The sequence below is a fragment of the Corvus cornix genome, chromosome 12 (assembly GCF_000738735.6).
Source record: "Corvus cornix cornix isolate S_Up_H32 chromosome 12, ASM73873v5, whole genome shotgun sequence".
Taxonomy (NCBI): Eukaryota; Metazoa; Chordata; class Aves; order Passeriformes; family Corvidae; genus Corvus; species Corvus cornix.
In genome coordinates, this window is record NC_046342.1 from 20400259 (window position 1) to 20417109 (window position 16851).

The 16851-nt window shown below is 51.5% G+C and overlaps 1 protein-coding gene across 2 annotated transcripts in view; it reads right to left on the reverse strand.

The window, feature by feature from the left end:
• Positions 1–16851, reverse strand: part of SRGAP3 (SLIT-ROBO Rho GTPase activating protein 3) — an 82986-nt gene that overhangs the window by 14878 nt on the left and 51257 nt on the right. The window contains exons 5-12 of one of the 2 annotated variants that reach the window (XM_039558901.1): positions 15251–15436; positions 13726–13854; positions 7742–7963; positions 7175–7276; positions 6754–6951; positions 5420–5504; positions 3252–3279; positions 1094–1196 (exon numbers count right to left, since the gene is read on the reverse strand). In XM_039558901.1, coding sequence (XP_039414835.1) covers positions 1094–1196; positions 3252–3279; positions 5420–5504; positions 6754–6951; positions 7175–7276; positions 7742–7963; positions 13726–13854; positions 15251–15436 — 1053 coding nt within the window. The remainder of the gene's footprint in view (positions 1–1093; positions 1197–3251; positions 3280–5419; positions 5505–6753; positions 6952–7174; positions 7277–7741; positions 7964–13725; positions 13855–15250; positions 15437–16851) is intronic. The other variant, XM_039558902.1, reaches the window with a different exon arrangement.

Sequence of the window (16851 nt, forward strand, 5' to 3'; positions counted from 1 at the left end):
CGGCAGGGTTTGGAGGACTGGCAGTGGGATAGTTGGAGGCATCCTTTGGGACAAATCCCACATCCACAGCTCTTCATTTTGCTCCTCAAACCTCCCCTCTGGGTCATTTCCTAGGATGAGCAGCGCCAAAGTCCCTTACACTGGGATGCACTGGGATTAACTGAGTTCATCCAAGTTCACCCCACCATAAGGAAAGGAATACTCTGTCCCACGGATGACAGCCCCATGCCATACATTACCAGCGCTGGTTTGGAGGAGACTACCCTCGGCAGCTGCCTAGGAATGACTGCTCCGAGGCTGGATAGTGAGCCCAGGTGCTGGCCCTGGCTGGCCCTGGCGTGGGCTGGTCAGTGTGCAGGCCACCGAGTCCCCTCCCCTGCAGCATTCCGAGGTCATGGTCACCCAGACAGGATGGTGACTCTGCAGGGACAAGGTCACCTGTCCTCCCCAAAGGTTAGTGCCTACTCTGGGCTGTGGGAACCCAGTAAGCCCCAGGCTGCATAGGACATCACCTGTCAGCAGCTGGCAGGGGATGAGCCAGCTGGGCTGGTTGTTATTGATGTATTTTTGTGTAAGGCTGAGGATCTCCTGTCTGCCCTCCAACATGGCCACCCATACAACAGGATTTCTACCACAGGCTGACAATCCTTGAAAGTCGGAGACACTTTCTGGGGGCTTATGAGACATTTTATCTTCCTTCTCAGCCACAAGCATGGATGGCCACCAAAACCATGTGGAAAAGGGGAAGGGGGGATGTCTGTTGATCCTTTGAGGGCTGGGCTGAGCTTGTGTAATCTTTTTTCTCAGGATGGGTAGAAGCAGCAGGACAATGAGAACACTCAGCCAGGACTGCCTCATACTGCACATGGCCACCAGCCATGGGCCCTCCCTGCTGCCCTGGTCTGGGGCACAGAGTTGATGGGACAGGGAACACCAGGAATGAACGAGGGAAGCTATGGAGTGAAATCATCACCGAGGCAGAGGCTGCAGATGGGCCGGAGGGACCCCCTGAGGATGGCACGCAGCCAGGACAGGAAAGCCACCATTCCATTCCCAGCGTTCACAGACACTCCTATTGCAAGCCAACAAGTACCTTAATGAATGTTTCCATATTGCCGTTAAAGAGTTTATGATTATAGACTGAGAGAGGCCTAGGTCTCCTCATTTTCTGTGGCTTAGGGGGAAGACATGGGGGCCTGGGAGAAAATGGAACAAAATAAATCAACAAAACACCAACATAAATGCAATGACAGGGTGAGATCTCACAGGTTAAAACTGAGAATAAAAAAATCAAACAGAAAAATCCTTCTGTGAGGATTCGACATGTAGCTCCACACACCCTGCAGCCACTCACACTGGTGTGTCCCACATGGACACCGCTCCAGCAGGAAACCAAAGGCATTGGTGGTCAGCTGGATTTAACACCTGCCTCCCACCACCACAGCTCAGCACTCCCTCAGCCCAAAAAGGCACCAAGAGCAGCTGAGGGGATATAAACCTCAGCTACCCTAGAAAATGCTGGGGTATTCCTTTTTGTTCCCAAAGAGATTTCATTCTGCTCACAGAAAGTTCCTGAATGAGGACAATGGGAACACCTCTACCTTCCCGTGTCTAACTTCTGTTTGGAATCCCAGGGAGGGGAATGACCCTGCCACTGCTAGTGACCAAGAAGCCAGGGAAGCTTGTGACAGGTTTCAGTGCAGTACTGAGGACACTGGAGGGCTGCTTCCATTAATGCTATTCCCAGTCCAATTTCTTTGGATAATGAAGGACATTCAGTGTCTAGATCTAGAAAAAGGAGAAAAACACCACAAAATCCCAAACAGATTTCTGCCCTGCCCTCTGCCCCAGGCCCTACTGTCTGTAGGGGAGAGAACACAACTGCAAACACACACAAAACTGGGTGCTGGGAGCCTTCATGCAGGAGTCCTCATGGAATAACATGGACACTTTACACAAAGCTTGGTGCAAAGGGGACAGCAGGACTCAGCCACAGGAGAGGGAAAGGGTCTGCAGCTCCCACTGACATCACCTGCTGGTTCCTTAATCAGATGCCTCTAATTAAGCAATCTTGACTCTACACTCCTACAGCTTCTAACCACTCCTTCGAGAGGTAACTGAGGAGCAGAGGTGACTGCTGCCCACTGGAGCATCCCTGCCCCTCACACTGCAGGGGCTGTGCCTGCAGCCCCCAGCCAGGGCCTGCACACACACCCGGGCCCAGGCCTTCGGGGCAGCTCCCCTGTGCCCAGAGGCAGCAATGGCAGTGAGGGGTGGCTGCTCTGACAGCTGATCCGGCAGGGACTGGTGAGCAGGGCCACGGACAGCTCCTCGGAGTGCACCGGGGCAGCCACACACTGCACAGCCCCTGCTCTCTGCAGGTCCCTCTCTGTCCTCACAGCACCTCAGTGCCCCACTGGGTGCCCAGCCCTGACGCCACTCGGCCTGGTGCCGGCAGCACAAGGAGCCTCCTTCCTGCCTGGCACGGCAGCCCAGGCCGCACCATCTGCTTCACCACTTCTAAGAGGGAATGGAGCTTTTTTTTGCTGGTATTATAAATTTTATTAAATACAAACAAGGTTGGAACAAGCTCACACACAGAGAGGCTGTGCGTGTTCTAGGGAGCAGTTTGGAGGCTCTGCTGGCCTATGTCTCACTGTCAGAACACCAGCACACTCCCAGCAAGCCACTGGAGTTCTGTGGAGAAGCTTCACGGACTGGACACAGATCAAAGCCTCCTCTCTGTCACATTTACCCCAGCCCCACCCCCTGCAGTAGGGGGATTAAGTCTGTGATACAGACATGCTCTGCACTCATAGGCAAAGCAACCAGAGCTGGGAGAGCATTTCAGGGACATATTAAAGTCCTCAGAGGAAGAGGGATGGCAGGGAGTGGGTGGACACCTTCATGTCACCCTGTCCAAACACAACCCCATCTCAGCTACGCTCCAGGGCACTGCACCATGCTGACAAAGCACATCCAGGCACATCAGAGCCAGTCAGCCAGAAACCACACTGCAGCAGAACCAAGGGCCTGTGTGTAACCCCCCTGATCCAGGCATTCCAGGCCATGCAGCTGGGAAGCAGGATGTGGGGCATGGGGACTGCCAGCCCATCAGCACAGGGGGGCTGGAGGTGGGCAACTGAACCCCACCAAGCTGCACCAGTAGCAAAGCAAACCCCCCTTCCCACAGCCCCCTCCTGCCAGCGCCAGCCCTCCCCAGGAGCAAGTAAGGAGAAGAAAGTGCTCACCTGGTTGTTCCGCACTCAGCTCTTTCACCTGTAAGAAACACAAGTTCCCATCATCGCTCCACACCAGCCACCACCACACAACTGCAGAGCACAGCTGTACAGGTGCTCACACCCTCACTGCTGGTTACCCAAGGTAATGGCTCCTGGCAGAGAGAAGCTGAATTTGGGGAGGAGAGATGCCCACCTGGTGCCCCCACCATTAAAGACATATTAGAAATCCAAGACCCAGCCACAAGAGATGGAAAGGATCTGCAGCTCCCACTGACAACACCAGCTCCTTTTCCATGTGAAATCCACCATGTGTGTACCCAGTGGCACAGCAGGCCCACAGCACAGGCTCCTGGGCACCAGGTAGGACAGGCTGAGTGCCAGCAGGAACAGGGCAGCCCAAGAGGCGCTGGAGCCCAGGGAGGCCACAGAGATCACCCAACTGCCTCACGAAGGGCCATGAACAGCACCTGAAAGCAACAGAGTATTTGGGTCCCCAGCTTTTCCTGGGAGATAACAGCCCATCTAATCACCATCAGGCAAACTCTGTTGTGACCGTCACTATTTCCATTCCCTTTGTGTATTTTTAGTGCTTGGATCTTATAGAAATGCGAGCGGATCCCTGCTGACTAGATCTCTTCATTTTTTACAGTATTTGTCAATCCACTGAAAAAAACTAAACTAATTTCACATGCTCTTTGTGCCTGTCTCCCAGGGCTAGGAAAGCTGAGTTATTCTTCCCTTGCTAAAACACATAAAAGGAAGCATTTGGCTGCACATGCCTCCATCCTGCTTTCCCTTGGCACCTGCAGAAAACAAGCTGGGAGCCAATTCCTCACTGAAACAGCAAAGAATTCCACACGCGTGATTTGCAAATTCAGACTCCTTCCTAATGAGAATCAGCTCACGCTGAAACACAGCACTTGGTATTTCTGGGCTAAAAACTTGCTGAAAGCCTACAGAGCAGGATGATCCCATGGCCTGGGAAAAGCTTGGAAAGCTTCATGTGAGGATCTTCCACAGCTGCTTCTGCACAGCTCTGGAGAATGACATGCCTGGCCCTGCATCTCCATCCTGAGCACAGCAGCAGTGTGGATTTGGGGGAAGGAAGCAGCACAGCATTAAGTGAATCTTCAGCAGATTACTCACTTCTTGCCCCGATCCACAGGAGCCCAAGCACTGTATGCCAGCCCTGCCTACAGGCCCTTGGGCCTTCCCTGTGCTCACAGTCTGTGCCTGACTGGGCCCTGTCTTCACTGAGTGGAGCACACCACAGAAAGTGGATTTTAAGGTTAAATAAATCTGGCAAAGAAAACATGTTTGGCAAAGCAGCCAACAAAAAGCCATTATTTATTATTTATTGTTTTTACTCTAAGATGAGGATTCCAATTTTTGTATTGTTAAAATAAGGCCATGGACCATTTGTGTGTTTTCATTTAAATATATTCTCTCCTGTTGAATCAGGATACCAACTCATCTCCATCTTCTTTACACCAGAAATAATTCAGTTAGTTGAGATGCTTTAAAGAGCTAAAATCTTCTCCCAGGGGCATGGTGACATCACTATCCCAGCAGTGGTGGGTTCCACCCAGAGCCACTCACTGCCCCTGCTTTGTGTGGAGCCTGTGTGCACGTGCTCTAAAACAGATCTGTGAAACTATCTGGGAGAATAAAAGACTCTTATGGGAAAACTGGTTTAAAAACAAGGATGTCCTTGCAGTTCTTGTTTAGAACAAGTCAAAATATGTATGGCCATGGGTCAAGGAGTCTGTTGAATCAACAAGGGTGCTGCAAATCTGTGACAGACACACGGCACCAAGGGCAGGAAAACACCATGTCAGGGCTGCAGAAAGCGGGGGAGAAGAGGGAGAGGAAGGAAAGAGGCAGAGGGTGGGAGTGAGTGGGAATCTCTGCTGCTGGAGAAGTAACCCAGCACTTCAGCACACAGTATCAGATTCAAAGAGATTTCTCTATGTGCACTCCCAAAGAAAAGTGGGAGGAGTAATATTCCAAGGAAATCATGATTTTGGCATGTCACTGGTTAACCTGAGCAGCAGCAGCAGCCAGGCACAGAACCATCAGTCACTCAGGAGAACACACAAGTGAGGCTGACACATGACACATGGTTTAAACCCTCTCAGGTGACTGGAGGATCCTCTCTGGACCTGACCCCAACTCACCTTCTCCCAGAGTTTGCTTCAGCAGGTCGTGTTTAGCCTGGAGCTTCGTGATGAGGTTACTGCCATTCAGATACTCCTTAAATTTCTGGAATTAACAAACACACACAGTGGGTTAAGCAACGAAGCCCCTAATGGACGTTAAGTGTTGCCTGGGGGCTGCAGGGGGGGCCTGGTGCTGCTGGAGCGGGCTCAGCAGGCTCTAATCACTTCTCCCTGCTCCAGGCACCGGCCTGATGATCTTATTAGCCTGGTCGCCTTGGTGCTGCCCCTCCTGCCTGGGAACGCAGGGAGGGACAAAGAGTTCAAAGCTGGCTTTCTTTTGTCAGGCTTCTGGGAATGGCCTAGGAAATCAAAGCAGCTTTGCCTGCACTGCCAGGGCTTTGCCTCTGTGCAACCAACAATGCCAAGCAAGAACTCCCAGTGCCTGAGCCCTCCCAGGGCAGGGACTGTCAGGTGCTCCATGCAGCAGGTGACACTGCGCAGCACAACTGCCCACCCCACAGTGAGGCCATCGGACACCCAGGAACACTCCAGAGCAAGGCATTATACAGGGAAGAGGAGAGAGGGAGACAGAGATGGAAAACAGGAGACAGAGAATGGGAAAGATCAAATCTCTGCAAAAACCATTAAAATAACCCCAAGCACAACTCCAAATGAAAACTGCAATTTCCCTCCCAATTTACAATAATATTATTAAGAGAAAGTAGTTCTTCTATGCACATGTAATATATCACAAGATGCTGTTAACTGTAGGCTATGACCCACACTGAAATGAGGGAGACTTCTGATGAACTCATGGCTGTAACTTGTATTTCAGGTACCAGAACAGAGACCTGAATTCTGCCTGGGAGTGCAGCATGAGAGCTGCAGGGCAGGCACACACACCACAGCCTGGCTTTTGTGCCTTCCTTGGTATGTGAGTGGCTTCAGCTCATCTGCAGGCTCAGAGCAAATTTAAGCTGTGTAGGCTAGAGAGAGAAGGCTTGGCTGATAGTTCACAGTCCTGAAGGCCTTCCTGAAGAGCCCCTGGATGGTGGCCCACGGTGAGGCCATCTGAAGTCTGCACCCTGCTCTGAGCCTCTCCTACTCAGTAAGTTTTCGATCTCGCCTGGCTTCTCCAGTTGTTCCTTCAAAGAGAAAAACAAGGCAGGCCCTGGATTGTCAGTCCCTATGTGGTGCCCTGCCACTAAAATGCATTCCAGACTCAAATCTGACAGAATACAAGTACCTAAAGAGACTGAACTGGTTCTTGCTCTTCACTAATGAGCACTTAACTGGGCCTTAGCCCTGGCAATTCATGCTTCATGTCCTGTATGGCCTGAGCTGAGACTTACAGTGAAATAGAACATTTCAGTCTCCTGCTGGTTGGCTCTCCTCTTGGCAATGTTGATTTTGCTCATGTAGGTCTCTGATGCAGCTGATTTGACCGACTCAGTGGAGCGGCTGTGCTGGAAGGCATCAGAAACATCAAAATCTTCCACTGTCAGCATGTCCTGCAAGGTCTGCATCGTGGCATCCAGCGTTTTCCGTACCTATCAGAAACAGGACAGCGCAGGTTTGAGGTAGACTGGGGAAAGGACACATCTTGAGCCAAAACAACCAGCCAAAAGGCAGCTCCTGAGCCCTGGGCTAGCATTGGCTGCGGTCTGTGGGCACTTCCAGCTCTGTCACAGGAGGGGCTCCACACTGAGCACACCAGGAAACCTCCAACAGAAGAAAGGCTCAGCAGCACTGCCCACAAACCTGAGCTCTTACCTCTTCATTCTCTATCTTGAGGGTGGCCAGTCGAGACTGCAGCTGGTGGTACCGCATCAGCAGCTCGGTCTGCACAGGCTGCTGGGCGCTCACCTGGCACACCTGAGACAGGAGACATTCCATGGCTCATGCATGGACCAGACACACATTTCCATACCCACACAACTCCCTCCAGCCCCCACAAGCTCCTAGCAGCCTCCAGAGAGGTTGCATTGCCATGTGTCCCATCAGCAGTGCCCTGGACCTGGGCCAGCACCGATGTTTTGCACTCAGCACTCTCCCAATTACAGCACGTTAATCACAGTTCCCCTGTGCAGATCTGTGGGGCAGAGAGAGCCAAACCATGGACTCCCTAATTGGAAGAGACACAGAGCAAGAGGCAGCCTGAAAGGAGGAGCCCTGACGAGCCAAGAGTCTCATTAGGAAAGGAAACATGAACAGCAGTGTGTGAAGGCAGCAGAGAGGGGTAAGGAGTCAGGAACAATTTCAAAGTGATGGTTCAGAGGAGGGCCGGGCCAGGCCAGGCCAGGCCAGGCCCCTCTGCAGCCCCACAGGTGAGCACCTTACCTCATCCCCCATGTGTGGCTGGAACTCAAATTTCAGCGGTGGGCAGAAGACCTGGTTGCACATGTCCATGATGGTGTGCTTGTCGCTCCGTGCATCCAGGTTGTCCACAGCGTTCTCAATGATGTCCAGGCCCTCATGGCGGGACGTTTCCAGGTTGTACTCAGCAGACAGGTATGTCCTGAAGGTCCGAGCAAGGCTGGCGTGGAATCCCAGATCACAGCACTGAGAAACACAAAGGAGGGTCTGGTCGCACAAACACTCCCAAACCATTTCCCAAAGTTCTCAAACACGGACATTGAAGCAAGGTGGCAGTGGACATCATGCCCTGCAGTGTGTGTACATCCTGCTCTGTCCCTGGGCAGCTGCCTGCCTCTCACCATGGAGCAGCTCCTCATGCATAACTGATCACTCTCATGTCTGTCCTGGGGAGAATCATAAAACTTGGGAGTTAATTGCTGCCAAAATACTGTACTTTAGACAAAAGACTGCTTTTAAACTCTGTCCTCACTATAATTGAATTTAGCATGTCAAGTGTCATACCAGCACTGCTGCTCATACCAGCACAGCTTGATTTGCTGCTCAGAAAGCTCCAGAGCTGAGCAAGAAGCAGCTCCAGTCCCCTCCAGGAGCCTGACCCAGCACAGGGCTTCACAGGGCTCTGCGCCCATGAGCAGCGATCAGGAGACCCCGGGAGAGAAGCAAGGACAGCACTGAAGAACCACTCCAAATCTGGCAGTCAGCAGATGTTGTTCTGCAGGGAAAGGCGAGACAGAGGATGCTGGAAGCGGGAACAGCAATGCCTCAGCCTGAGCCACAGCCCTGGGGCTGGAAAGAGAGCACAGCAGAACAGAAGGGCCACAGTCCAGCACTGACACACAGGTATTTCTGGGATGTAAGAGAGAGCTGGAGTTCCTGACAGATGTAAAGTTAGATAATTATGGGAGAAACAGAGGAATCCTGGGAGGAACGCCTCAAATACCTCCCACGGCTGCACCACCAAACTAACCACTGCCAGCAAATCTCTCCAATCACATGAAAACTGCCATGGGACAATTTCTATTACAGAAGTTAAGACACTTTGTTGCCACGCAGTGTAGTCCCACCATGAGTGTTGCCGGGAGGACCAGCGCAGCACAAAAGCTATAGGAAAGATGAGACAGATTGCTGGTGCAATCTCAATGATCCAAATGAGCCCAACTTTTCTGCAGAGCTCCCTCTTGGGAGCTGGTAGTTGAAAGTCACTTCTCCAGCTCTGCAGCATCCACAGGCACTACTGAACCAATGCAGAAAGGCACAGAAAGTGATTCCGTATCAGAACATCAGATATTCACAGAATCACAGATTCACTGATGTTGGAAATTACCTCCAAGATCATAAGTCCAACCTACGACCGATCTCCACCTCGTCACCCAGCCCAGAGCAGAGTGCCACGTCTAACTATTCCTTGTGCACCTCCAGGGATGGGGACTCCACCATCTCCCTGGGCAGCCCATTCCAGTGTCTGACAACTCTTTCCGTGAAGAAATTCTTCCAAAATTCATACTGATAAACTCTAAGTGAAATCCGAAAGCTCAGTTGGTGCCACGAGCAGCTCCAACCCAAGAAGCCATCTCACGCTCTGTGCCGATGTGAGAAGACACCGCTCAGCTCAGATCACGTCACAGCAGAGCTGTGCTTGCTTCAGTTTCTGCTAAAACCAGCAGCAGCAGAGCTACACTGGTCAGATTCCCACCCGCAGGTGCCAAAGAGAGCCCCACTGTCCCTTCTAGTCTTTAAAAGCTCTGAAACCCCATGTGCAATAACGAGGCGTTTTGTAAAAACTATCAAATTGCCCTCCATTTATCCTGCTTCTATTTAGCTTCTAATCACACTAGTTGAGAGCATGGGCAGTTATGGACTGGCACAGACCTGCCTTAAAAAATCAACAAGCAACACAAGAAAGATAAGGGGTGAATTTCCATTTGCTGCTTGGGGCAAAACCTCATTCTGTGTTGCAGGTCTCTCCCATGAGACAGTTTCAGCACCAACACCCGTATGAACCCTCCAGGTCATACAGAAACCCCAGAGCTGGAACAGTGCAGCTGAGGGGCTGTCACACAGATGGGGCAGGGACCAGGGCCAGTACCCCTGTGCCAGCGCTGGCGGAAGACCAGCACTCCTGCCATGACCAGCTGACCACAGCCCTGGGAACGGACCGCACATTCCCCAGCACCTCCCAGCCCTCACCAGTGCTCTCCCAGCCCCTGAAATCACAGCTACTCGACTACAAAAAGCCAGGCTACAAAGTACCAGGAAGAAATATCTGCCACTGTTCAAGGGTGGGAATTCCCACAGCACACTAACCAAGCCACTACAAGGCAAAGCACTGAATGCCATAGAACCCAAGGAGAGGGGCTCAGGGCACTGCCAGCTGCTTTTAGGACAAAATTCCATGTGAAATGTTCCCCTTCTTTTGCTGCTGGACTCGCACTGAAGCCAGCGGTGATTTGCAGCCCCCAGAAATCAGCTGCTCCTGAAAACCAGGGCAGGCACTTCCTGCACACACTGCAGCCCTTGAAGTCCCTGGTGATCAGCACTGTGCCGGCTGCTTCACACACGGGTGCCCAGAGAAGAAAAGACAGAGCAGGGACTTCCACGCAATTCCCAGAGGAACACACAATGGGGAGGGGAAAAGAAAAAGGAAGAAAAAAGACTTCAAACTGATGCTCCCCACCCCAGAACAAATGGAATTTTCTCACCCCTCTCATCTCTTTGATGGCAAATAAATTAGAACCACAAATAATAATCCCCAGTCCTTCTGCAGTGCCTTTCATCTGCCAAGCTCAGAGCTCCTCAAGCATTAATTCATCATGTCTGGTAACACCCTGCAAGGGGTGGAAATATCCCAGTGTTCAGCTTGAGAAACAAACCAGCTCCTGGAGCCCAAGCAAGCACGTTTGGCCAAAACACCACGGAAGCAGCCAAATACCTGTGTGCCTTCCACTGCCCACCCCAGCGCTGCACCGGGGGGCAGTCCTGGGCTCCAGGGAGAAGCAAATGCACACGGTCTGTGGCTCCAGCAACTTTGAGTCCCTCTGTTATCTGGGAGGCTGAATCTGCATGACAGAGCTCAGCCAGGCCCACGCCTCACCTGAATGATGACCCTGGAGTGGAACCCTGGAGTAACACCTGAGCACCTGGGTGTCCTGCAGGCCACCCCTTCACTTCCCAGGCAGAGCAGTAATGCCCCAGCCTCCACAGGACCCAGCACTGCCTGAAAACAAACAACCCAGCTCATCTGCTTTGCTCCCTCTTTTCTGCATTTTTTTCTTTATCCTTTCTTTTAAAAATATTCTGCATTATTTTTAATTATATGCATAATATATAATAATTCTATGCCTATTTTAATCTCTGGCCTCTACTCTCTTGATGTTGCCGCAAAATCCAGAGCTGTATTGTGAGGCAAGTAAATCACAGAATTGGGTTGGGGGAAACCGGAAAGATGATCTAATTCCAACTGCCCTGCCATGAACAGGGTCACCTTCCACTAGCCCAGGTTGCTCCAAGCCCTGTTCAACCAGGCCAGCAAAGCCAACTGAGGATTTTTGGCGTAACTTTTTCAACTGCTGTTTCTGTTTCCCTAACCTGACTCAGCTAATTTTTCCAGGGACCAAGCAATTTGACAGTTACATGTAAATTCCTCAGAGTTCCCCTCCTTTCCTGGCTTGTTTGTCTCAGATACAGCAAACACTAATCCATAGGGAAGCAAGCTGCTGTTCCAGGACTCAGAGGAGACTGCGCACTTTTTGGCAGATCAGTTTGTATGGACACCGACTGTTCCATTTTCTCTGCTAAACATGACCAGTTCAAACCACCTTGCAGCCATTTCCCACAGAACTCCAGAGGGATGGATAAGGAGCTTTATCTCCACTTTACATACGTGGCTGAAGAGATTAACTTGGTCACACAGTTAATGACAGAAATGAGTCAAGCCCAGGAGTTTAAACAGACACACGTGTCACCCGAGGAAGAGGCCCAAATGGTGCACTGCCAGTCCAAGGCTAATTTGATCTGTCGCTATATTCTTCCTTTCCCTTCTAAGACAAAACACCAAGGCCACTGGAGACAGAGGGGCAGACAAGCTCTTTGTCCCTTCACAGCTCCTCTGATGGGCTTTACAGCTCTCATTAAGCCGCAGCCCTGGGAGGCCTCTCACCCTCCCCCGGAGCAGCTGGGTCCTCTGCCTTGCCAGAGTTGGAGAGCAGAGCCCGACTTTGTTACCAGCCACTGCTCTGCAGTGATGCTCAGGGAGCAAGCCATGTCAAGGCTGTGCCTAAGAGATGACGCTGAGGCAGCTGGGATTTGGGGGAAACGCTGGTAAATTGGCTGCTGTAGTGTCCTGACGGTTCGGATTTGCGTGAAATCGCAGCTGCACGTGGCAATTTGTGCTGGAGATGGAGGGTGTGCAAGCCCCCTCACCTCTGCCACGTCCCAGAAAGCCAGCCCGGTGCATCCCTCACCATCCCCACGGTGCAGGATCCACAGGAGCACAGCCAGCTGGGCTCTGAGCTGCCCCAAGCTCTGCTGTCCCATGGAGCCCCTTCTCACCCACATTCTCCCCCAGACCCACTCCCTCCATGGGCTCAGCTGCCCTGCAGAGACCCCCTTCAGCACCACTGGGATCCGGTAACTTGGATTGATTTCTTTTGGAGCTGCTGAAGCCCTTCTTGCCTCACCCCTGCAAAATACACTGAATTTGTAAAAAAGCCTGTTCAGATAAACTGCTTTCCCTTTGAGGATATAGGACAGCCATGTGCAGCTCACACATCCAATACTTTTGTTTCTTGCCTATAAATAGAATTTAAAATCAGGGAAATTTCATTGCTCCATGTTAAAGATGCTTTAGCTAAAGTCCCTGAAGGGATTCCTGGAGTGCAGCGGAAAAGCCATCTGCTGACTCCAGTGGAAGTGTCAGTGAGGAAATAAAAGTTGGGAAGAATAATATAAACAGACAGAGCTAAAATGGAACTCAGCAAATCTCCAGAAAATCAAAATTCAAAAAACTCCACAAAAGTAAGTCATTCTTGCCTAAAAAATAATTAAACAAGAGAAAGAAAGAGAGAATATACACCACAAAAGCAGAAAGCCTGCAAATAAATCAAGGTGTTCTCATACCTTGCCATTCAAATGTCTCCACAATCAAGTCATTTGTTTTTTAATACATCTTCAATAATAAAGAGAACAAAAGGGACATAATGAGCATTTTATCGTATATCAAAATCTTGAAGTCATCAGGGGTTTTGCATCAGACTTACTTTAATTAACTCTCAGAAGTGTAACTACATGTTAGTGGGTTAGAAAAGGAGGTAAACACTCAAGCAGTTTTTTAAATTGTACATTTAGGTAATGATGGGAACTCAGTGCTTCGAGCTCAGCTATTTATGTGCTCACTGAGGCAACTCCAGCAGGAAGAAACTGCACCGTGCAATCTACACGCTGTGAGACGTCTGTTAAAGGAAGAAACAGAAATCCCTTCTCTGGGTAAATCCCTCCTTTAAATCATCTCAAAGCAGTTTGTAGGAGTCACCAGTGTTCAGTTCCTGCCACTGCCATGAATCCTGCCTCCAGCAGTTCCTGCCCTGAGGCTATTCCCTGCAAGGAGCACTGGGACAAAGCTCCAAAGGCACCTTCCCCAGCCAGGACAGCACTTCCACATGTACTGAACCACCACCAAAGTCACCAAGCAGTAGAAAGAAAAAAACCTTCAGTTTCAGCACCAAGGCTGTGTCTGACCTTGGGAAGCATTTCTCTGTCTCAAACACAGACTGATGGGCCGAGAACAAACCTCAGTCTCACCTGGCTGACCCCAAGGCAAATCCAATTTACAGCACATCTTCAGCCCCAGTTAAGAGTATCCTAAAGCCCCCACAGACACCCCTTCACCACCACACAGGAGCGCAATTAAGAGCCCAGCCAGGCTGGATGGGCACAGGGAAGGGACTCACGTCGATGAGGTCGGAGACGTCGTGGATGTAGTATTTACTGACGGCTGCATTGGTGGCTGCCAGGTTCAGCAGGTAGTCATTCCTGGCTTTTGTACACTTCAGCTTGTTTTCAGAATACTTGGCTTGTCTCTGAAAAAGCAGAATGGAGTGTCAGAGCACAAACAGGATGGTTTTGCACAGTTTCTCCTGCCACAAAGCCGCACAGCACCCTGCAGCCTGGGCGTGACAAGGTAATTACTACAACTTGGTATCTGGTACGGAAACAGGGACCTTGCCAGGGTGGAGGAGATCCCATCTGAACATCCCTCGCTGTGTCAGCCAGCCACAATGAGTGCCTCCTGTTCAGAGGTATTTGGAGCCCCTGAGCACAGCTGCTGCTGGGGGTTTTGGCATCAGTCAAAATCAGATGGCCAAATTTTCCCCCCAGAAATGCTGACATACGTTTGGACTTGCTCCAGATGTGTGCAGCTGTATCAGAGTGGAATCTGGCCCAGAGGCCCAAGCTACACAGAACAGCTAGAACAGGACCCAGAATTCAAAACTGTAGGAAAGCAGATGTGCTCCAGACCTGGGACATCCGCTCAGACAGATTCCTGCTCTGAAGGCTGAATCAAAAGATTAACCCTTCCGAGAAATTCACTGTTAGAAATGTCCCAGGGCTGGGTGAGCCAGTGAGCAAACACGTCCTGGCTGAGGAAGCTATCTCCTTTTCTCCAAAATTAGCACACAAATTTGTGGAGATCCTGAGGCCTGGGGGATTTGCTGAGGCCAGAACGGCACAAAGTGTTTTGCTTAGCAAATCCATCTAAATATTGCACTCTCATGCCCAGTCTACAGAGGAAAAACACTGGTATTTTATAGATCCAACTATTTTTTTGCTACCAGGAGTCAATGCCTGAGCAAACTCTGAGGCTGTTGTTGTTCATTTTTAAAAGAATACATCACAGACAAGCTCCAATTTCCCAGAGCAGGGTCTGGTGTCCAGATCAGGATCACGCCAAACCACACATCCTGGTGTGCCGCCCTCCTCAGCACGGCCTCCCACGTCCCCGCTGGCACAGCCAGGCCCCCGGCAAACTCTGGCCCGAGCTGCTGGTGCAGCTCCCACCACCCCTTCTTGTCCTGCGCTCCAGGAGCCATGGCCCCCAAGGCCCCTCCAGCTGCCTGTCTCAGCTCTCCCTCCAGAGAGCCAGTCAGGAAGGTGTCACAGGTGGCCACATGGCTCCTGTGCAGGTCCACCCCCCACCCAAGGCTGCACTGCCCATCCCTGTCATGCCATCCTGACTTTGGGTCAAACCTTCTCTAGCAGCTGGTCCTGGCCCTTCTCCACAGCCACGAGCAGGGAAGAGACTTGTGATGGTCTCCCTGGGTTGCCTTTCAGCAGAACATGCACACGAGACACCACCCTTCCTAACCCCTTCCCATAGATACAGGAATGGCTTCACAGACAAAGAAAAGGCTGAAGCCAACCCCCGCAGGGAGCCCCAACCCCAGCCCAGCTCCCTCCTCCTTCCCTCTCACCCACCTTCTCCTTCATCTTCTCAATCTTCTTGACAGAGCTGCGCCGCTGAGGCCGGTCCTCGTGTCGCAGCAGGTTCACACTGATGTCCCCTGACTTGTTGAACTGCTTTTCTTCCTGCTTCTCCGCCTCCTTCAGCTTGCTCTCGGCACTGATGCTCTCTGCATGGTACATGTGGTAGGTCTTCATCACCTGCAGACACAGGAGGTCATGAGCCACCTGCCCACGGCCACTCAGAGCACCGGAGCAGGACAATCCAGCTGCCATGGGCAGGGCAGAGGGGCTGTGGGGGCCGCTGTGGGAGCCACTGTGGCACTAAGGAACAAAGCGGGGAGGAAAGCTTGTGAGATTAATCCCAGCCCCAGCCCTATTTCTAGAGACTCCAGGCTGGTCTAAGAACAGTCCCACTGTGGGGACGTGCTCCAGCACACACCCCCAGTCAAAGAGCACCGTGTGCCTGCCAACAGGGAAATAAGGAATAACCTCAGTGCTCTGCAGTTGGGATAAGGGTCTCCATGGTAAGTGGCTGTGATGAGGCCACAATCACCCCAAACTCCCTTTTGACCCAAGCCCTCCGTTCCTACACTGGAACTTGCAAAGCCATCAAACAGCCCCTGCTCTTCCACCCAGACAGCAGAACCATCCATAAGCGGAGGAGCTGCAATTCCCAGGCAGAAATGGGGTTTGTCTCCTGTCACCACCTCATCCTCCTCTTGCAGCCGCCAGCAGGCACAGGCAGTGCTCGGGTAGGTGCAGCAGCACCTTGTCCTTCACATTGCAGATCCAGGAGGGATAATGCTGATCCAGGAACCCTCTGCAGGCAGAACTTCCACTACAACCTTCCCTTTCAGAAACAGGAGCCCAAAGGGCAGACTGGATCATTTTAATGGAGCTGGCAAGAGGGACACATCTGCTCCTTTCTCTTTATGCCTTTAGTCACACTGTCCCCTTCTATCATCTCCCTTCGGGATGTGGATGGTTTATTTCACATTGCCTTGACACGGCCCACGGTGCCCGACTGCTCGCTGCGGTCGGGCTCAGCAGAGCTGGGCACTGCAGGCTGGGGCACGCTGGGACGGGCTGCATGAGGCCCAAGGGTTAAAATAGAGCAGGAACCTGCAAATGCAGGGGATTTTTACACACGGCTTAATGAAGAAAACACAGAGTTTCCCTCAGCTGCGGCTGTCAGCAGGACCCAGGAGTGTTTGACTTGGAGCAGGTCAGGCTGAGCCGCATGATCCCTCCTCCTGCCAAGCACAAACCTCAGCTGAAGCAGGCTCCTAATGCCGCATCGGAGCCATACAAACCTGCCACTGCAGCGAGATCCAACTGCAGGCAAAGGCAAGGGACAGTGAGCAAAGGTTCCTGCCTTGGCCCTGGGCTGCTTCATCTCCAGACCTTGCAAATTCTTAACACAGATTCCAGCCACGTATTTCAAACTGCATTTTCTGCAGTGAATGTCACAGGATACACACAAACCAGAGGATTCCTAGGATTTTCTTAAAAAGAAAGACCAGGGGATTTCATTGAGCCCTTCCCTCAACCTCATCCTCACCATCTCCATCTTTTTGTGAAACACACAGAGGGAAGTGAAAAAGCAAAGTGCT